This window comes from Lacerta agilis, chromosome 8 (assembly GCF_009819535.1).
Source record: "Lacerta agilis isolate rLacAgi1 chromosome 8, rLacAgi1.pri, whole genome shotgun sequence".
Classification (NCBI taxonomy): domain Eukaryota; kingdom Metazoa; phylum Chordata; class Lepidosauria; order Squamata; family Lacertidae; genus Lacerta; species Lacerta agilis.
Window position 1 is genome coordinate 30,159,199 of NC_046319.1, and position 23,215 is coordinate 30,182,413.

A 23,215-nucleotide genomic window follows, 5' to 3' on the forward strand; every position below is an offset into this window, starting at 1 on the left:
CAAGGGATTACAATCCCAGGGTTAGGTGTGCCAACTCTGCAAGACAATGAGTTTCCAGAGGCTTAAGTCACATTCCACATAATTGTATAACCACAGAGCTAGGAGAAATTTTCTAATTCATCTTACCTGGCTTCCCTTATTACAAATTCTTATGGGCAATAGATTATCATAGACCTAATGGTCAGGGGTCCCTTTACCTTTTTAGGGTTAAGAGACGTATCTCATCTGATAAATTACATCACATGTAGACATTTGCTTCCACCAAGCTTCACACACAGCAGCAGTACATGGATTTTAAGACTCCAACACTCATCCAATGTATTCCCTTTATTGAACTGTATTAGTTAAATGCAATCAGATTAAGTCACATTTATAAAGCAGACCATCCAGTTGCACTGAAACCGATGATATTCATTACATAGGTTTTTTTTTTTAATCACTGTCCGGTGAACTGGCAAATCCAATCAAAGCATTAGTCTTCAATTGTTAAAAAAAATAAACCCAAAAAGTGTAAAAAAAATATTCAGACAATAGCCAAGCCATCACATCACGACGCACAATTACCTAAAATTGCAATTAAAAAGCAGTTAAACGGGGGAGAAAAAACTAAAGGAAAGGGGAAGAGGGGGGAAAAAACCACTCCTAAAATCTTGGACTATCCGTATAATACAAGAAGCAACAAAGGGCAAGAGCATCAAAGCAGATTCCTATCTAGCAACTATAAATTCAGTCAGAAGCAGAAGCTTTAAAGTACACTAAGCTCAAGCAGGACAATAAAAAATACTGCGCATGGAATACTTTTAATCTCTTCCATTAATATTCATTTCCAGCTGCTTATAATAGCAGCGCCTCATGGCCAAATCATTAGAGTTTTACATCTGGGTTGCAAATGACACTTTGATTGGATGTAATGTTCAAATGGTCCTCCCCACTGAGCTTCCGTCAAGTCTTCTGCAGAGAGGTGTCCTGTAGTGCCAGGGGCTCACTGAGCGTGCTGGCTCAACGTGTGGTTCTGGAAAAAGATGGGGAAAAGGAGACATGCGTGAGGGGCAGAATAATAGAAAGCAAGCCCGTACCCTCCTACTCAGTCGCATTTATGCGGAACTCAACATAAAAGCTTTGCAATTATTACAGAACAAAATGCAATAAAGAGGAAGGGGGGGAGAGGGAAAGAGAGAGAAAGAGAGAATGCTCCTAAGTAACAGCTGCCAATGTGACACATTTGCTTTGTACTGATAGATCTGTTAATGCTGGCATGAACTTAAGGAAGAAAAAAAAGGGGGGGGAGAAAGAAACACACAACGAAATGGATTGCAGTTAGCCAAGTAGCACCGCGAGGATTTCGCTGCATTTAGGCAAAGTGGTAACGCTCTGCAAGGGGTGCCTGCCTTCTGGAACTTCCTTAACTGTAACAATTAAACAATATTCTCTGTTGCACAGGGACACGCATACACACAGGCTGCTGCTGCTGCCGCCGCCGCCGCCTTTGCCATATCTCCATTCGCTATTCTCACTTGGTGCAGATAAGACAGTCTTGGCAGAAAGGGAAGCCAGATTGCAACTCACAACACTTCAACAGTTGGAGAAACAACTTCGGCAAGAGAAGCGCACCAGTTGCTGTGCTCTGGCCCATCCTGAACTTGGCATGGGGAAGGTGCGCACAGGCCTGCCGACCTTCACGGCATGACGGAGAGGGTCAATGTGCCTCCCCTGTGGCACATCCAGGTGCACCTGGCTCCTGCCATTAAGGTAGGAGCCCCAGGTGCACAGTAAAGGGAACTTGCACAGGGAACCCAAAGGGGCATTGAACGCTCCCAACTTTTACAAACAGGGCCATAGCCAGCGTTTAGGCTTTACTCAGAGCAGACCCACGGAACTTAATGGATCTAAATTAGTCAGTGGCTCTACTCTGAGTCCGACTAGTACTGGATACAGTTGACAGTGCAGTATTCTGGCCGGTATCCATTTCACGGCAGAAATGGCTTAACTGTGAGGGTGGAGGAAGGTGGCTGTGTTGTTCAGTGGTTCGATCTTGGTGAAAGGATGGCATTTACCACACACCTCTGCAATCAGCTTCCATCCCTTCATAAAGGGAGCTGCAACTTCCCCTCAAGGGAGACATTAGTGCGCAGACATCCTGTCTGTCATTTGCCAGCAGGCTAAATAAATCCTAATGCTGTGCAGTAGTTGCATATCCAATCTAATGCAAACGGAAGTCGTGTCTCAGAGTTACAAGCACCTCAGGGACGATGTCTGGAATCTCTAGCTCCAGGAAGCACTGGAAAGATCTCCTGCCACTCTCTCTCATCACACACTCTGCAACCAGGTCTACAACTCCTCCAAACACAGTTCATTTCTCAAAGATCTGTTGAAAGACATGATCTCATGCTGATCTGGTGGCATGGAATGAGAGACCATTCAGTTCCCATTCTCCTGAAGGGGGGTTCAATATGAACTAATAATTTACAAAAGTGGGTGCCAATTTTGCTTGCATGAGTGGAAGCTACTCCTGTAAACAGAAGATTGTGTTCCTGATTCAGAGAAAAAGAGTTGTGCTTGCATCCCACTGAACTCAAGCCAGTCACCACTAAATTGCCCATTCATTCTAAGAAGGATTTGGATGTGCTTTCAGTCAAAGCTTCTGTGCCTTTTCACCTTTGCAACACAAAGGTCTGAATGTTTACTCCAAGGTTTCATGGCAGGTTGTTGGATTTCCTGATTATGTGTGTTTGTGTGTTTAGGAATAAGTTCCCTTTTAAGGATGCATCCTAAATTAACTGATACAACAACCCTAAATGTTTGCCTTGCAATGCGTATCTGCAAAGCTGCCTAACTACTCTTTCACATCAGTGTAACATCATACAAACACACAAATGTATTTAACTCTCTACAGATCGTTCACTTCTTTCTAAGCAACTCAAAGTTATTCTCCGCACAGGAAACTCCTCCTGAATCCATTATTATCGAGATGACATCAGTCTAATGAAAATTGTCTGGTGACAACATCTAACTAATGGAGGATCCATTTGCAGGCCTTGTCTCTGGAGGTAGCGGCGACCCCATTTAAATACTGTACACTTAAGTTGCTGAACTCTGCACTTCCCAGAGTGACCACCAGGTGTCACAAGTGCTGTGGCATTTCTTAGTCGTATCAAAAGTTGTTAGCAGGCATTGTGGCCAGTGGGTTTCTTATAAAACTACACACAATAATGCTCATTCTTTTGCATCACCACATGACAGAAGGTTAAGGGGGGGGGGAGGGCAAGCATACAACACTGCGATGTAGAAAAATAGGTACAGCAAGATTTTTTTTAAAAAATGAAACGTAGAAGCTTCAAAACAGCAGGGCAATTGCCACCAAGAACTGTATTGTAGGAGATGGAGAAGGTGGCTGTTCATTTATTGCAGTTATGCATAATGGTGAGCATTTAGTTCAGGGCTGGGAACCTGGTGCCTTCCAGATGTTGTTGGACTACAACTCCCATCAGCCCCAGCCAGTATGGCCAGTGGTCAGTGGTGAAGGGGGTTTTAGCCCAACAACATCTGGGAGGGGGTGAAGCTTCTCCAGCCTTGATTGAGAGAGACATTTAAAATGCTGCTGTTTCTCACTGGTGCAGCTATTTCAAAACCTCTTTCGAGTTTATTAACATTCTCATTTATTAAATGTATACCCCCGACTCTCCATAAAGGAGATGCTCAAAGCGGGCTGAGGATAATAAGAACTACATAGGCAACGAAGTATTTTTTTAAAAAAATACAAAAAGAAAGCAAGCCACAATACTGTAAATAAAAGCAAGAGCAAGGCAAGGATACAGGATGCCTTGGTATGCCTTTGTTTTCCTTCTCTTCTATAAAGGTTTTGCATTTTGTTGCATAAATGATTTTTTTAAAAGCTTTTAAAAAAAACTGTAGAGGAAGATAAATGCATCAAAGAAGAGGAGGAGGAGGAAGAAGAAAACAGCACCCTCTGCAAGTCAAAGACCTGTCTAAACAAGTAGGTTTTCACCTGCTGGCATCGGCCAACAAAGTGAGGGGCTAAACTGGCTTCTTTAGGAAGAGAGTTCCAGCCCTCTGAGCACTGCCGACATACCTTTCTTGTGTTCCTGCCAAACACACCTCTCCTAAAGCTCTTAAAACTTGGCTTGCAAGCTCTGTCAACAGCCTTGTAATGACAAAGGGACACAAGACTGGATCAGGCTGATGGCCCGTTTAGTCCAGCATCCTGTTCTCACGCTGGCTGGCAAGATGCCCTAAAAGGGGGAGCCTGCAAGCCTGCCACCTCTGCCACCTACCATTTCTAGCAGTGGAGAGCTGCGGTCAGTCTGAGCAGGAAAACAGTCTCACCTGCTATAAAGCATCTTTCTATATTGCTATGACTAGGCTGCACATGAAAACACAGTTACACTGTCAGTTTGGGCACATCCCTGGGAAACTGCAAATATCTCAGGTCAATTCCTGGTCTGGGCTGTCCATCTGTGCAGACATTTTCTGCATGCACTCACATGGGCAAAACCATTACTGTTCCAAACTCGTTCTCTATCAACTAAGTTTTTTTTTTTAACCTACAACCAACATTCCCCCATTGCCTTCTGAACCCAACTCCATGCACCTCATGTCCCAAGAAACCAGATCTCATCAGAAACGCAACAGCGCATGTTTCATGTACTACACCTCCTTCTGACATATGCCTGCTTGCCTCGGTGCAGCCATGATTCTTGTGGCCGTAGATTTTCAATTTCTCGGACAGCCTAATACCAACTTTTCTTTATCTTAAAAGGAGCAAATACAAAAGATTTAGCATTCTCCAGTCGAAGCGAGGGCTGTTGGTGCTCAGCAGATCCATACTTATTTAGGCAGTATCATTTAAAAGATAATGCACAATCAGCACTAGCGGCAAGGCGTACGTTCCACAGGCCGAGAACATGATTTCCAACCTGTGTGCCTGCCGCATTGATTTACACCAGGCAGGTCAATAACAGAATGGTATGCGGCTCTAACTCTGATAATGAAGCTCTTCCTTGTGACCTTCTCTTCTCATACAGGGTAATAATACCTTCTGCACACAGCTAATATAAAGAGCATGCTGTTTTCGTAAGCAAGAGGCTGGGCAAAGATGCAAGGCTGATTATGCTCAAATTTGACAGCAATTCACAAGTGGGGTCACTCGTTTAGCTCCCTAACAACCCATGGCCTCAGCCGATTGTCATGCCACCCATCGGTCCCAGGGCCTCAGAGTAACATTTGCCATGAATAAAACTTAGAGAGTCATGTAAATAATTATATTCTTGGGGAAGCTCCATGGGTTTTATGGAGAGATTTGCACAAATGGCCTTTCAGATTTCTACCCCTATTTGTTGGCAGGGTTTTCTGGAGTTTGTGTGTGTGTGGGGGGGGTACCATTTCACCAAATTTATCTATGGAAAATTCTCCAACTGCTTCTCAGAGGTAAGCCATCTCCTGCCACCCCCCCCCCAAAGTTGCCCCTCTATTGCTGCAACTTGGTTCCAATGAGTCAGTGACACCTGTATTATGGAACCACCTTCTCTCTGAACTTAGGAGGGGCATCCCAATTAATCACACTTAGGCACCTGAAATTTGTCCCCCATTGTGGTATGAATGACCATATTCTCAGCAGGAGATGGGGCATGTAGTTTCCAGGGCACCTGGGGATTGGTGCCTTGGGAAAATTACATTTCCCAAGATCTCTGGGGCCTGAGTCACAACTGTTGCAGTGCTTAAGCTGCCAGGCGAGCACATTAGAATCCAAACCAGAGAATAACTTTAGATTATATGACACTCAACTCACAATGCTCCTGAACATTATAAGCGTATTCAAAGGCAGGTAATTGTGAATTTTGGCGACATGACTAGTGACCCAGGTGGTATAGGTAGCCATTACCTTCCCATATGATTACAAGGCACCACACAGTACATTTAAAAAATATTACTGGCTGGCTGAACTTCCTCTTTCATTCATACCTGCGGGCTAAATAGCAGATTCAGACTAAGTGAACAGTACCTTGCAAAATGCATATGCCAGTCAATCACCTGGTGTGATTTACCCCCTTATGGAAGTTCAGAACATATGTTTGCGGTGAGCACCATAGCTATCAACCTTTCCCTTTTTTTCAGGAAATTCCCTTTTTATAGCAGTGGGGAACAGCAGCGAGGGTTGACAGCTATGGGAGCACACCACCTTCAAGAACAACTTTATTCTTGTTACTGAGCATATACTAAATGTATTTTTTTTAAAGGCATGTCTAAATGACACTCATGCTCTGCCTTCAGAACAGCAATAAAGGGAGTGGGTTTTAAGAGGACCAACAGAGAAGCATAGTGGAGGAGTAGGAGGCATGGGCGGGGGGCGGAAATGGAGCACAGCTAAAAAGCTGGCACTCGAGCTGGGAATCTTCCACCCTGCAGTAACAATCTCTGCCAGCAATCCACAGGAGTACTACAACAGGAGCAGGTGAAAAAAATTAAAATGCTACCGGGAGGGGAGCGATGGCGGTTTGAGACTGCAACACATCCATTTGATGGTGTGCTCCACATCTGTTATTCATCTTCTGTGTGCCAGGTAGGGTCTACTGGTGAGAGCTGGAGATTTTGGAATCTAGGTGAAGGAAACATGGACTCAGGCCGAGGCTGCATTCACCATGAACAGAGACGGATTACTTAGGGAAGGGACACAGTTTTGGTGCAGAGCATCAGGTTCAATCCCTGGGATCTCCAGGTAGGGCTGGGAAAAGACTCCTGTCTAAAACCCCAGACAGCTCCTGCCAGTCAGTGTGGAAAAACAATGAGCAGGATAGAATAAGGCAGGCTTCCTATTTAGGTGGGCTTAGTGTGGTCTCAGCTTTGTCCCTCTAGCCAAGTATTAGTTACTCTGGCTGACAACAACCCTCTAGGGTCCCAGGCAGACATCTTCCCCACCCTCTGTTACCTGATAGACCATGGAACCTAAGGTTTCAACTGGGGCTTCTTAGCTCACGGCTAATATATGCCAAATATACCTTAAACATACAAACCAGCACCCAGAACCTAAATGAATCATTCCCCTGCCCCCAATACTTTGCTTTTCGGGTGTTTCCTTAATTGCAAATGTTTCCCATTACATTTTATTGTTTGTTTGATGCAATTAAGAACAAACCCATCATGAGGATCAAGATCTTTTGTGCTTTGGCTTTTCATGCGGATATTTTTCATTCGGAGGGGAAAGTACTTGCCTCAGTCAGCAGAGCTTATATTACGGGGGTCCTCCAGGGACCCCCCTGCCCCACTCCCAAGAGCCTTAGATTGGGACTGTGCTAATCCAAAGCTTGAGATGTGACAGGCAGCAACTGGCTTGCAGCAGGGAGGGGGCTGCGAATCAGAAAAGCCTGCAGGAAAAAAACATGGTGGGGGAGAGCTGAGAGCGTAGAATGACCACTCGTGGCATTGTGCTGCCCCCCCCTTTCTCTGTCATAGAAGGAAATTGCGAGAGGGGGAAATCACCTTTGCACTGTTGGGCAGTTTGTATATATGCTTATTTTTAGAACGACCTGACAATTATCCAAGGGTCTAACACTAACAGATGGCCTGTCTTAAAGACCTCATATGCTCACTAGCATGCACTTCCGACCAAAATGGTAAATGTACTCAAGAGCGTGCCATAAACAGCTTTCAATGAGTACTCCAAATCCAATTTAGTTAGCACACTTCATTAAAACTGATAGCGGGTAACCAGAGCTTCTCCTAAACCCAGGCATCAATTCCCAGCCCGGTTGTTCCAGGTAACGCGCAAGTGTGGTTTGTTATCTGTCTAGCTCTCAATTTCCCAAGAAATATGTGGCCTACCCCCATTTCCTTTCTCAGCTGCTAGGGAAAGGATGAATCCTAACCTATAGAGCAACACTTGGGGGAAAAGCAGGGTAGGGTCTTCTAGGAATGAGAGCTTGCAGCTTCTAGTTCTATTTGGAGGATCCCTTAAAGCTGAGAAGGAGGAGGAGGAGAGTTGGACTTGCCCACTGATTAATTGTGGATTCTTAACAGCAGCATCAAAAAGGCGGTCATTATCATAAGTGAAGTGAAGTGCAACACCCCGCTAGATGCTATACAACAGGCACGTCCAACAGGTAGATCGTGATATACCGGTAGATCACTGGATGTCTGTGGTAGATCACTGGCTCCCCCAAAGAAGCTCAACAATTTGGCTCCCTTAAAAAAGTTCAACATTTTTGCCCTGCACCCCCAAATACAGAGCTTTCCTTCTCCCTAAAAAAAGCTCAACAACAACTTTGACCTGAATGCCTAAGAAAGGGGGTTCCCCCCCCCAAAAAAAACCCCGTTTTTAACTCTGTAAGTAGATCACAGTCTCTTGGGAGTTGGCCACCCCTGCTATACAAGAAACCCAGTCTTCACAATGGCAAGAAAAGTGATGATTTGATCCCGGTGTTCTAGATGAATGCAAAGGCCCTCTTTGTGTAGCTCTCAAGCTCTCTCTATCCCCTTGCTTAAAATCCACTGTTCCCATGAAGTCTTTGCCTGTACCTGTTAGTCCTCATACCTTACCGAAACTAAGCCTTGGTTTGTGACACTGGTTTTTTTTTTGCGTATACCCCCCACCCCCCGATACTCATGCTATGCTGTCTCTCCCTCTGTTGACATGTAGGGCCATAAAATCTTGAGGGCACAGACATATTTTCATACCTCTCTAAAAGTACCATGTCCACCGATGGAACAATAATGAATGCAGCAGCATCTTTATAATTACTATGGGGAAGGTTTTCAGCATCCCTGTGTACCAAGGCGACCAAACCAAGCTGGTTTCAAATAATGATCCCAAATTACTCCCTCTAAAAGCAAGCTCAGGTGGCTAGTGCTGACAGCAATGGAGCCACTGAGAAACAAGAAGGTAGGGTCAGCTTGTTGGGGGAACCCTGATGTTGTAAAAGCATGAAATAAATAAAAGCTTTAATGGGGCAATGCCCCTCCCAGAAAGGAGCATAGTGAGCATGCTCAAAAACCATAGAATGCAGGGTGTTAGATGGAAATTAAGAAAATGAAAAGTGGAGGGAGGGAGTTTCAAGAGGTTTAAAGTCCTGCGGGATGGGAGGACCTCTGGCTGGAACCATGAACGGCAGCATTTCTATTGAGAATACACTGCAGCATCAGTGTATTCTCATTCGTGTAACAGATGTGCTGGGACAGTTAGACTGCTGGTGCAGACCTCCTCGAAGTATTTTGTGCAGCTCCAAAGCTTGCTATTTTATCACTTCTTGTACATTATGTCAAACAAACTGTGGATTCTTTGTGCCAAAGCAATCCGTGTGTGTGTGTGTGTGTGTGTGTGTGTTTGCATATGTATTTCTTCAGTGAGAATAAAACTCGAAGTATCCCAAACACAGAATTCCCAAACATTTCAAATGTGGATTTATTGAAAGAGCGCGCGCGCACACACACACACGGATTGCTTTGGCACAAAGAATCCACAGTGTATGTGTGTGTGTCTGTGTGTGTGTGAAAAGGGGGGGGTGTTGACCTGAACAGATATATTCTTGGACTACAACTCCCATTATCCAGGACAAAACCACAAACCACAATTATTACATAGATTTGCAATGTGGAATCTCCCTACTTTCACATTGTTTGCATTTTCTTCAGAAGAAGCCAAATCCCTAAGAGGGGAGCTCAAATACATTATTTTTAGTATGGGTCCTATCAAACCCCTTTAAATGCTGCATCCATTCACAAGCAGGAAGCGCAACATGCAGTACATGTGAATCTGACTTCACCACTTGATTGCAGCACCTGCAATCATACAGCATATAATAGCGCTAGCCTACAACATCTGGAGGCCACTGTGTTGGCAGCTCTGCCTTAGTTGAAGATGGAATTTGAGCTTTTGGTTCAAAATACAAGCAATCCATCCATTGTTGGAAGCACACCATGCACTTAACGAAATAGGAGACAGGGAAATGAGCCATGGATGATTCACAGTATGGTGAACAGCGCTCTCAATTCCAGGCAGTGTCTGAGTGAAGCATGGAGTTGGGCTAGTTTATCTCATAATAATTATCTACCCACCTTTCACTCACCTTAAAGTGGGCTACAACACTGAAACAAAATAGTAAAAATAGTTTAAAACAGCTTTCAATCACAAAAATAAGGTGGGTCCTTAAAATATACACCTCAAGTGTCAAAGGCCTGGGGGAAGAGATATGTCTTCAGCATTCCCAGAAAGCTGTACAGTGACGGCGGCAGACTCAGCTCTATGGGGAGTTTCACAGCTTGGGGACTGCCACAGAAAATACCCTCCCCAGGTCGCCATCTCCCCCCTGAGCTTCTGAGGGCAGTGGACCTCCTAAGAGGGCCCCCTTTGTCCATGTTAACACCAAGAGGATCTCCAGGGGATGAGACAGTCTTTCAGATATTTGGGGTCTATGTTTAAACTTTGAACAGTAACAAGTGCACCTAAAATTGGGCCCAGACACAAACTAGCAACCAGTGCAGTTGTTTCAAAACATGGGTTATATGAGATCTAAACGAAACCCCAGCCAGTAATCTAATGCACATTACAGTGGTACCTCGGATTGCAGACACGATCCGTTCTGGGGTGCTGTTCGCACCCTGAAAAGTCCGCAACGTGAGCAGAGACATCACGCACGCGCGGAAGCACGATATCGCGCTTCTGTGCCTGCGCGACCTGCGCAGAACGCTTCTGCAAGTGCACACGGCGAAACCCGGAAGTAAACACTTCCAGGTTTGCTGCGTTCGTAATGTGGAAAAAACGCAACCCGCAACTATCGTAACCCGAGGTATGACTGTATTCCAGAGAAGCAACCAGATATACTTCACACACCTATAGGAAGGCCCAATGAGAAGTGAGAACACCTGACAGCCATGGCCTACTTCAGAGGGTGGCAAGGTTGGGCATCTGCCAGGGCCCCGAGGCCAGTAGAGAGCCTGCCATCCACTCACTTTGACTACCATGTCCACTTTGGCACAGAGTATCTAAGAATGGAGGGTGCAACTCAAGAAAATCCTCAATGTGCACGTTCCCCACTCTTCTGGGCTCCCATGTCCAAGCCCCTTCCCCAAATCCTGGAACCAGCGCTGCTAGTAGCTGAAGCACCCAACATGTTTGGTCAAATGCCAGGGTCCACGGGCCTCAGAGGGCCCATTACAGCTGCCAGCCTGCTACAGTTGCCAGTGCTTTTCTTCACAGCATTGGACTGTGGGAGCACTTGGTGGTGGGTGCTGTGCTGCTTCCAGTCCTGCCATCCAGTCCTTCTGCTGCCCGTCCCCTCTGCCTCCACTGTAGGGCTGGGAGAGGCACTGAAATACACCTTGTTTGGGGTCCCCTCGAGCCTGGTGCTTCCCTGAGTTAACCTTACGTTTGGGGTGGGTGAAGAGTAATTATTTTCCAGGAAATACCTTTCAGCAAGGCAGTATTTCAGGAAACATTTTCTCTCTCACACTTTTTAAGAATAATTACCCCATGTCATTCTGTCTTTCCTTGTCCCTGTTCTACAGTCACAGTGCTGTGATAACAGAATTAAGCAATGAGGTGACACTGGTTAGAATATGCTCAAGTTCAGTCTGCTCAGAGCTCATTAGTTTGATGTTCTTCCATAGCAATGGAATGCAGAAAAGGGGCAGGGGCAGGTGTGGCAGGTGCTTCCTGCCAAACAGCTGTTCAGTGGGCTCTCAGCTGCATCGCAAGAGACAGGTGTGCACACAGTGCTGATGTCATCATGATGCCTCCCTGGTGAGGGGAGAAAGAGAGAAGACTATTGGCTGGAGAAGATGAGAAGAGTGCAGTTGATTGGAGGAAAAGACCCGGCAGTTCTATTTTCAATGTGTTGCTTGGTATTTGTAGGGATTGTGGACCTGGAATTATGGGCAGTGTCAGGGGCTCTGGAGCCTGAAGAAGGACCTGTATGGTTCAAAACGTGGAAGGCTTAAGAGCTCTTAAGAGAGACTCAAAGACTTCAGAGCACGCTCAGTCCCTGGTAGCTGGCTAGGCTCTATCTGCAGGTGCAGTAAGTGTGTGTGATGCCAGTCTCTGCAACTGGCTGGTAGTATGAAGCCACAGCATTGATCAGGTGTGCTTTAAAAAACAGGAGCCTGACTTTCAGCTTGGTCAATGCGGCAGCTGATTCTTGTTGCGCAATCAGTTGCGCAATCATCTGCAGTAAGGTATTTGTTTTTTCCACTGCACAACAACGTTCTGTCTGCGCAAGTGACTTTAACATTAAATAAAACCCCTAGTTCTAGTTCTAGGTCCAGTGACTGAACTTGGGGACTAGATTTAGGCACTGCCTTCAACAGCCCTGACCAATGACAAGATAGCTTAGCTCTAGCAATCCAAAATTAGTAATGCCATTGATATCAATGGCCAAACATAAAGGATTTCATTGTTGGATGGACACCCTTGACCTCAACCCATATATATTTGTGTTCTATGATGTACATATGGCTCTTGTGCATGTGTTTCAATCGTGGGGTTAGCAAATTTACACCTACGAAGAAGTATGCACTGTGTCCTCCAGTGAAATGAATTAAGAAACTCAATTTGTGAGCTCTAACACCTAGAACAAATGGCTGTGCTAAGCTGATGTCTTTAAAGTCCTGGAACAGTTTCCAATTTCTCTTTACTGTCCCTTTGAACCCCAGGATGAGTTATCAGGAAAGAATCCAAGTCAATCTCTTCCTAGTACATAGCTGGAGCAGGCATTGTCTCAGAGACACCTTTAAGAATCACATTACAAGCACTGCGTGCTCCCTATTTTTATTTTTATTTTTTTAAACCCACTGGATAAAATGCAATTGTGAAGAAAGGTAAAGCAAAACCCTAGGGAAAATTCCCTTAACACAGCACTTCGGAAATAAATAAAAAAAGCATGAGAGAATACATTATTAAGAGATAAGCAGAAGTTCTCTGTTAGAAAGAGAGAGGGGGGGATATATGTAAACACATTATGATTCACTCAGGCACCTATTGAAACAAGGCAACTAATAATACCCTGTCTCGAGAGAAGGTGGGCTCCAGAGAATTTTTCTCGCAAAGGTAGATTCATCACCCTGTCTCCAGTTTGTACTTTTGGGTACCCCATGCTGAAGACCAAAATAAACTCAGGAATGAACCTTGCATCCCCTGCCCGACAGCCCCAAAATGCAAAAGGAGAAAATGAACCAAAATGAAATTACTATTGTCAGAAGCACACGACAATAGAATATTTTTAGAAATCTTTAGCACTTGTGTCATTCTTTCCCCCCACCCCCAAATCATTTCCATCTGACTGCGTAATGGATTTTTTGTTTATCTGGAGTGGAGAAGGAAGACAGACAATGGAGGATCCCAGCACACAGGCTGGTTCTGTTTGACAATAGCTGCCCTTTTAACCTCAGCTTGGACAGTCCACAATCTTCTTGGGGAGTTGCCAATGTGCCTCCTTCCTTGCCCTGGTCTGAAGTTCTCAAGAATGGCTTCACGCACAAAAGAGCTGGCTTCTGATCTCGGATCCGCTGGCATGCACCGCTGAACACATTGTAATAATTTGCATCCATCCTAACACAGACTGATGTTCAGCTGCTTAACTGTGAGACGACAACTGGGTGGGATTTGGACAACAAGATAAGAAATTGCCCTCCCCCAAACTATTATCAGCCTTGAATTTAATGTTGGAATGTAATAGCTGCAGAGAACATTTAAATGGTAGCCAAATCCTGTCATTTTAGGACTAAACAGCCCCTTCCCACAAAGTAATGGTAATGCCAATAGTAGCTACACTCCTAAGAAAAGCAGAGTGGACCGGTCTGCTTTGAATTTAGAAGGTTCACAGTGAGGGCATCCTGCTTGTGTGTCCCCCCCCCCCCCGAAATAAATTCCACTGCACTCAACTCTTAAGTATGTTTGGCTAGGACTGCAGACTGAGATGCATACCTGTTCAGTTCTTAAATCTTCTTGTACCCCATTGGTCTTTCTTTCCTTCCACTCGCGACTTTCATGAGCCCCTGCCCACTTTTCCAGTACAAAGTCAAAAAATTCCAAGCCAGTGTTGATGTTTTTTCTCCACTTATAAGGCTAATCTAACACAACTCGGATGGTTTTAAAAGAGGATTAGACAAAATCTGTGGAATTTAATAAGTCTATCAATGGCCACTAGCCATGACAGCTATGCTGTACCATAACTGTTGGGAGACAGTATGCCCTCTGAATGCCAGCTGCCAGGGATCTCAAGTGGGGAAAGTGCTGTGGGGAGCAAGCTTGCCACAGGCATCTGGATGTTGGGCTAGATGGGCCATTGGCCTGATCCAGCAGCATCTTGTGTTCTTACAAAAATAAACCACCTCTGAAGTGTTCTGTTAAGGGGGGACTATTTCCCTCCAAACCTTGTTAGTGACTGCGCTTGCAGTTAAAACTTAGCTGTAAAGAGCAGGAGATGCCAATTGGGTGCCTTTCAGGTATTTAATGGGCTACAACCTTAATCAGTCACAGCCAGCATGGCCAAGGATCACAATGACGGGAGTTGTAGTTCCACAACATCTGGAGGGCACTATGTTGGCTACCCCTAGCAAAGGGAGAGGCAACTGAGGCACATGGAAGTAAATATACCCCATATTTACACCATGCAGTTTGGGTTCAGGGCTAGATGACCAGCTTCCTTCTCATCTGCATTTTTGTATTAAGAGTGCTGAGATCCTGGAGTTAGAGAAGAAGAAGAGTTTGGATTTGGTATCCCGCTTTATCACTACCCAAAGGAGTCTCAAAGCGGTTAACATTCTCCTTTCCCTTCCTCCCCCACAACAAACACTCTGTGAGGTGAGTGGGGCTGAGAGACTTCAAAGAAGTGTGACTAGCCCAAGATCACCCAGCAGCTGTGTGTGGAGGAGCGGAGACACGAACCCGGTTCACCAGATTACGAGTCTACCGCTCTTAACCACACCACACTGGCTCTCTGGGCTAGTGAACAGAAAGCTACTACTAGCCCCATAACTCAGCTATAATGTGCTGTGTGGTGGGAGAACTTCCTAACTATAATCCTCTGTGTGATTCCTCACAGACCCCAAACTTTACAGTTCTAAAAGCAAGCATTACATGGAATCTTAATTATACTGAGAACATGCACCTTTAAGGGAGTAGCATGATGAAATTAAAAAGTCCCAATGCTCTGTAAAGATTAACAGGTTAACCACCTTCCATATGAATGCCACTTCAAATAAAGCCCATAGTGGGCAAGATGACATTCAATATATAGAAACTTGCAGTGAGATATAGTGAAAAATAAACCAAGTTAACCAGAAAATAATGAGCAAAGGAAGGCAAAGAACATGCCTGCATAGCCGGAATATGAACCATTAATACAAAACATAATCTAGATACAATCTGCATTTTTCTGGCGCATCAGAGCATGAATACATAACAACTGCTCTAGCACCAAATGGGGGACAATGACTTTTTGCAGCAAAGCACCCCTAATCCTTATTTAAGCCATGAGATACGGTGTCACATTGGTTAATTAATCTGAATTCTGCAGCTTCCCGTTCCATCTGTCCCTTGAATTTGGGCCAGCGTTTTCCGCTTGCAAGGCCGCCGTAACTTCATTACAATGGCAGATGAGCATCGTATCTTTGCTATGTTGCACGCTGCAGCTGTTACCATGTCCCACAGTATGCAAGTCCCAGGGCCAATTCACAAGCCTTTATTGTTTCTTCCTATTTATGGGTGGTGCACAGTTGCTGCAAGCTGACCATTACAGCGCTGTAAAGCAGACTCCTGACTGTCCCGGCATGTATCAAAGCTCATGAAAGGTTTAGCCAAGGCAAATGTAGCTCAGACCTGGGCTAGTATCAGCCATACCAAGCAGCAACTACTTCAGGCGTGCAATGTGTCTAGTCATGATAGTTGTATGATACCTCCAGTTTCAGAGGGAGTATTCCTCTGAATTCTAAATGCAGGGCGGCAGCAGTAGAGAAGGGCTGCTGCCTTCATGTTCCCTTTGTGGGTTTTCTAAAGGCATCTGATTGGCTGTTGTGAGAAAGAGGATGCAGCACTAGATGAACCTTTGGTCTGATCCTGTAGGGTACTTCTCACATCTCCCTCCAAGAAGCAGATTAGCGTTCCTCTCCCCTGTTGTATGGCTTAATCAAATAATGCTGTTTTCTACTGAACATTTGCTACCCCACTTTGATGTAAGACAGTGGTTCCCAATTAGCTAAGTACTGCAGCCCCCCTGTTTTTCAAAAGCCAAGCCATGGCCCCCTACTTTTGAAAATTTTGATATCCAATTGGGAACCACTGATGTAAGGGAAACCAAGACATCAGAGCAGGATCAACCTGGGCTCATGTTGAGTTCACTCCGGACCAACCACAAGTTGTAACCAAGGTTCATTCTATGGCTTATGGGTTATGGTTTGTTCAGGGAAAGCTAAAACACAAGCTCGGGTCTGGTTTACAGCCTAAGCCTAAGTAAGGGTGAAGGAGGAGCAACATGGCCACTATCTCCTCTCCAGGAGCCTACACACACTTGCATTCATGCTAAGCCATAGTTTGGTTTAGCACAACGTGTGAACCAGGCCCATGTGTACAAGGGCGTTTTGCGTTATTACTAAGTGATCAAATGTCCCTCTGTTAATAATATTAGGTCACATTATAATTGATAATCTCACACAAATTCTTCACGAGCTTGTGTAATCCATGTTTCCAAGTAGAAACGTACAGAGTAGGGTGGCATTTTTTCCTCCGTTAAAAAGGGGCCTCCTCTTTTATTTTTAAACTATGCCCCTTTCTTTTGTTCTGCCTGACCCTGTCCAAATCCTCCTTCCTGGACTCGAGAGGCCTCTGGCAGCTGCTGCTACTACCATCCATCCATCCACAAGGGCACAGAAGGGTCTTCTCTGAGACCAGCGTGGGCTTCCTTTAATCACATCTGCTGTTGAGCAAAGCCACACCGAGGAGATGCTACCACTGCAGCCTTGCTTTGAGAGCCTAATATTGTGGGATGCAGAGGACCCTTTGCTGCAGCTGTGTCTTGACATCCTAGGAAGAAGGAGCCTGGTATACAAACTCTAGCTGTCTCACACTGAAGTGATAGGAGATAAGCTGCGCCAGCTTTGGGCCAGCATTCAGTGGTACCTTGGGTTAAGAACTTAATTCGTTCTGGATGTCCGTTCTTAACCTGAAACTGTTCTTAACCTGAGGTACCACTTTAGCTAATGGGGCCTCCCACTGCCGCCGCACTGCCAGAGCACGATTTCTGTTCTCATGCTGAAGCAAAGTTCTTAACCTGAGGTACTATTTCTGGGTTAGCGGAGTCTGTAACCTGAAGCGGCTGTAATCCGAGGTACCACTGTATTTGTGCAGGACACACACACACACACACACACACACATCAAAATCCACCTTTTCCCTTTCCTTGGCAAATCCTCTCTGTAGCAACAAAGCTTCAAGAAGTGATAGCGCACACACACAACTTAGAACTTCTTAATTAGCATTTTGCACATTTCTGTGACCAGGTACACACAAAACACCCGCATTTATTATTTGCATGGAAAAGGGAGCAATAAAGAGTTGATTAAATGAGATGGTGAAGCCTGCCCAAGAGATACTGAGAATGGAATTTATTTTTTATTTTGCAATCCTAGGTCGAACAAAAGAGCCATACTGATCAGAACAGCTATTCTGTATAAAATATGATCTCCTCTGTTTTCTATGTTGCTTTGGCATTCGGAAGTGATGTCTCAGAGACAACGGAAAAGGGCCCTTGACAATGCCATGTTCCTAAGTGCTGTTTTGAGTTCGCTCGGTTAACATGGCACGTTCAGGGTCAAAGTAATGAGGACATCAGCAGACTCGTTTCTTCAAACTCAAGTATGCTCCAATTACATATGAAGTGGGAAAGATCTGACTTAAAAAAATTTTTTAAATGGGGTGTTAATGCCTCTTCCTATGCCCTCATTTCTCCTTGACCAATCTCAGATAATGGAAATAAGTTTTGCTGGGAGATGAGTGCCTGGAAAGTGGAATGAAAAAGAAGGAGTCAGGCAGCTTTGTGGCCCTTTTGATGCAGCATATCTGCTCTGGTTCGCCAGAAGCGGCTTAGTCATGCTGGCCACATGACCTGGAAGCTGTACGCTGGCTCCCTTGGCCAATAAAGCGAGCTGAGCGCCGCAACCCCAGAGTCGTCCGTGACTGGACCTAACTGTCAGGGGTCCCTTTACCTTTATCTGGGTTAAAAGCAAACAGATCTGCAGACATGACATCCAGATGGACTCTCAAAATGTTCTGATTTTCATTTCATTGGGCTGTATCCAACTAACTCCTACTCAGAGAAGACCCACTAAAATTAATGGACCTAAGTTAGTCATGACCATTAATTTCAATTAGTCTGATTTGGGCAAGACTGAAACTGGATATAACATGCTGTGACTGCTGATGAACCCCTGATGTATACTTCCAGTTCACACAGAATGCTTCTCTGGGTATCTTGAACCTCCCTCCCCATCACCATACATGTGAACACTCTCTAAAATGCAGTCCTCATGATGCCTTTTTTGGTTCACGGTGCAGAGGAACATCAAAGGCAGTAATCAAGTTGTCATTCAGGGATGCTTGTCCACTCACGACAGGTGCCCACTATCTGCACTTTCCAGAAACAACCAAAGACAAATTTGCTCCAATAGGCTTTCCCAGCTAGAGAAATGGGTCTTTGCCACAAGTGTCTACTTCTTTGGGTTTCAATCTTGTTTTAAATGCATATGTAACTTTTGTGTTTTCAACTGTTTTTAACCATCTTACAGTGGTACCTCGACTTACGAATTTAATCCGTTCCAAATGCACATTCGTAGGTCGAAAAATTCGTAAGTCGAAAAAAGCGATTTCCCCATAGGAATGCATTGGAAACAAAAAATTCGGAAAAATTCGTAAGTCAAGTAAACCGCATCTAAAATTCGTAAGTCGAGTCAACCCCATCTAAAACCGCCAACGGATGTCCATTCGTAAGTCGAAAAATTCGTATGTCGAGTAATTCGTAAGTCGAGGTACCACTGTATTTGTAAATAACCTTGAAGTGATTGTTTAGAACTGGAGTAATAAACCGATGATGATGATGATGATGATGATGATAGCTGCTGTTGTAAAATAGAACATGATCAGCCATGACCAATCCCTGTCTCCCTTCACAACAGACAATTACTCCAATACCAGGAGCCAGACAAGAATGTGATAAACTTAAAACTGGTTCATCATCCAGATTAAAAATAAAGGTGTGCTCTCACCTTGAAGAACTGTGAGATGAGAGTTACAAGGTATTCAGGTTGTGGATTAACAAACCAGAAATAAAGAAGTTTTGATTTTTGTGCATCCCACATCTTCCCCCCTGCAAAGAGTCTAACACTAATGATTTATTTCTCTTAATGCAAATTTCAGGCTTGAATGCAAGCAACTGCAATTTGAAAATACCAAATGCTGGTGCCTGCTCATTATTTGAGGGTGACAGCAACTTGAAAAAGCATGTTTCTGCTGCATTAATCCAAAATGATTCCATCAAGGGAGTCAAATGGTAAGGGATGGTGGAGAGTGAAGGATGCAAATATCCAGCAATATACATAATACACAAAGTTAAAAATATATGGGCACTGAAAAAGATTCCTCAACAGTCCCACAGGGATTTAATCACTACGGAGATGTGGATTTGGGGTTTTGTTCCCAGAGGAGGGAAGTATTCCTGAACAACCTTCCTGGGCCTGGCACCCTCCAAATTAGAGCTACAACTCTCAATCACCCATTACCATTGACCATGTTGGCACAGCATTTGGTTGGGGAAGGCTGTTGCAAGAATCCTAGTCCACAGCCATCATCTCTTCAACTTGCCTACGTTAAATAAAATCGGGGCAGGAGAGTAATTCAGCCTAAAGGCAAGTGAAGAAAATCTGGTGTTAACGCAGCAGTCTGCTCTTGGTAACCAGCCACAGAAACAAGCCAATATACTAAAACAGAACAAAAGGCCACGTTGTCTTCCACGTGTAATAAGGGCTGATTTACACATCACGGCTCTGGTCAGAGACTGAAGTTCAACAGGAACTCCTTTCTGATCCTATCAAGAACTGAAGGGGCAAACACCATGTTGCCAATTGACTCGTTCCTGTGGGAGCTAGAGACACAGCCTAGGCATCCCTGAGCTAGACGGTTCAGCTAAAGTCCAAGGCAGTTCGAAGGCAGTTTCACCTTCAGTTGCTCCCTCTGACTTGGGATCCTGACATGGCTGGCTCCAGGTCTGTGGGGTCCCTGGGAAGGGTGTCCTTTGGTGAGCCCCCTTCTCCCTTGGCAAGCTATGATAGACTTAACTGATGGTAGCAGCAACAGCACGGAGCAACTGCAAAAACCCACCAAACTTAAACCAGCCCAAAGCTTTACTGCTTTTTCAATAGCTGAGTGTACTGAAAACACCAGTTTGTGTTTCTCCCCTTGAATGGCCGCTTCCCCCCCCCCAAAAAAAAACTAAATAGCAGAACACGCCTTTTCCCTTTAAAGGTCAATCTCAGCTCTTTTAAAGAACAAATAGAAAGTCAGCAAGTCAGAGGGACGAAAACTCCAACCATCTAAATGCTCTGTGTAATGGCTTTGAACAAAGGTTGCTTCAGGTTTGTCTTTCTTTGCTTTCCTTTTTTCTTTTCAAAAAGGGTTGTAGTATAGCTGCTGGCACAAACAGAATGAGATGTTGGAGAGTACATCTCTCTTTTTTCTGTGGACAAGAAATTCACTAAAATAGATGAATAATGAATGTGGCCAGGGATCTCAACAGCCACGACGGCTAGTTCTGCATGATGCTGGGAAAAGAAACACAGAACACTCCATATTTTTGCTACTGAGGATTCCTTGTTCTCGCACAACAATAGATATCCATGTTAAAATTGCCACACGTCTGGATTTTCCCGGACATATCCGGAATACTCCAGTCGGCAGCAGTGTCCGGTCGGAAATCGGGGAAATGTCTGTGAAAATCCAGACCTATGGCAGCCCATGGCAGCAATGCCATTTTCCATTAAAATAGCTCAAAAACAACATTTTGTGATTTTGCCCGAAAAGCTCAACAATGTTTCTATCCGGATTTTCACTGTTTGAAATATGGCAACCCTATCTATGTGCATGCGTGCCTGTCTATGTATCCGAAACAGTTTTCTGCGGCACAGACAATCTGAGTTCCAGCTCTCCAAAAGTGCCGGCAAACAGCATAAAGATAAGTTACGAAGACATACCTAATTTGCTGTGATGAATTGCGTGCATGCTTCAGTGATCAAAACTGCAGCTGAGACCTATTATATTTAATGATCTAGACGGTTCCTGTGAAAACACTCAGGCACAGATTGTTATGTCTGGACAAGCAGCCTAGTTTTGCTCTGGTAGTAGCAAATGAAGAGAGTGGGGGGGGCAGTGCCGCAGCTTTCATGAGCTGCTCTAGCCGTAATGGTGGAATGAAGTGGGACTCCTTCCCTTTTTGTCTACACTTCAGCTCCTTTAGAGAACATAGGAGATGTCCTTATACTAGGTCAAGGCTTTGGATCCATCTAGACTAGTGCATTCTTACAGTGACTGGCAGCTGCTCCCCAGGGCCACAGGCAGGGGTCTTTCACATTATCCACTACCTGATCCTTTTAACTGGAGATGCCAGTCATTGAACCTAGGACATTCTGTATGCAAAGCATACGTTCCACTGCTGAGATACAGTGCTGTACTGTATCTTTTGACGCAAGGCTCCATTTTCTTTAAAAACTGAAAGAGAGTTTCTTTGGAATAGTGTGGGGTTTCCAGGCAAACATTTCCTTCAAATATATAGAGAGATTAGAGTGAATAATGGGAAGCTGTAATATTAGGCTGATGGAGCGGTTCCTGTATTGGGGTGTACAATACATAAGGTATTTAACAACAATCTTAGCCCAACTGCACTGGCTGCCAATTAGTTTCTGGGCCCAAATCAAAGAGCTGCTTTTGACCTATAAACCCTTAAATGCTCAGGACTGCAATACTTCAAGGTCCACCTCTCCCCATATGAACCAACCCAGATGCTGCGACCATCACCTGAGGCCCTTCGTGTGCCTCCCTTGCGAGAGGCCTGGCAGCATGAGAACGGGCCTTTTCTGTGATGGCTCCCTGCTTGTGGAATGCTCTCCCTAGGGAGGCTCACCTGGCACCTTCATTATGTAACTTCAGGTGCCAGGCAAAAATATTCCTCTTCTGCCAGGCCTTTGGTTAATTAAACAATCCATGGCCTTTTAAACGGGAGTTGTTTGTTATTACAGTATGTGTTGGGGGCGGGGTTGTAAACCGCCCTGTGATCTTCGGATGGAGTAGTAGTAGTAATCTTTGCAAAACAAAGATATTGCAAAACTTCCAAAACTAATAATAAAAACCAATACTTAGTAATTTCAAGTATTTAAGAGCTTCACATTAAGTGCCAGTTTAATAAGCCAAGATATGCATGAACTCCATGTACCTGCATGCAGCCTCTTTGCTCCTGCTTTGCTTTTTCCTTTTCATGAGCAGAGAAACAATCCAGAAAGCAGCAAGCTAGCCATAACTTCCCATTGTATCCAAAGAAGGTCTGGTTTAAAGCCGGCTTCCAGGTCCTGCTTTTTTGGGGGGGGGGGAGCCACTAACCACAGTTTCTGGTGCAGGTGTAACAGGAAACTATGGTTAACTGCAGCTTCCTGGCTTATTTGCTCATGCAAAGAGAGGACAGATAGAAGGGGGGGGTGTATGAGACATGCACATATCCCAGCTTATTAAGCCAAGATTGCAGTGTGGCTAATAGCTCAACAATCTTTACAAAACCCCTGGTCAGACATGTCTGTCTCATTAACCCCATAGTACAGGTGTTGGGGGAGGATGCTGAAACCATAGCAAATTTCCTTAAGCCCCCCTGATGAAATCATGCCTAAGATAAGCTTTAATTCGGGCATGATTCAAGCCACTATTTTTCAAAACATAGTTTTAGCCATTATGGCACACCAGCCTTCTTTCCTGCTTTGAAAAGTGATTTCCTGATTTTGCCTATGTCTGTTTTCATGAATGCTTCCTAAACAATGTTATTTGGCACTGGAGGTAAATTTGGCAAAGATCTGGAACTGACCATCTGCCACACAGCTCAGCTCAGCTCCACGAGCCAAGTGGATGCATGGAAAATTGTTTCAAAGTGCCTCCAGGACATCTTCCCTTAATGCACCTTTGCAGAAC

General features: G+C 44.7%; 1 protein-coding gene across 3 annotated transcripts in view; it reads right to left on the reverse strand.

The window, feature by feature from the left end:
• Positions 1-308: 308 nt before the first annotated feature.
• ZNF423 (zinc finger protein 423) overlaps positions 309-23,215 on the reverse strand; it is a 302,228-nt gene continuing 279,321 nt past the window's right edge. For all 3 annotated transcript variants that reach the window (XM_033156747.1, XM_033156744.1, XM_033156746.1), the window contains one exon: positions 309-1,012. In XM_033156747.1, the coding sequence (XP_033012638.1) occupies positions 983-1,012 (30 nt within the window). In that variant the 3' untranslated portion in view covers positions 309-982. The remainder of the gene's footprint in view (positions 1,013-23,215) is intronic.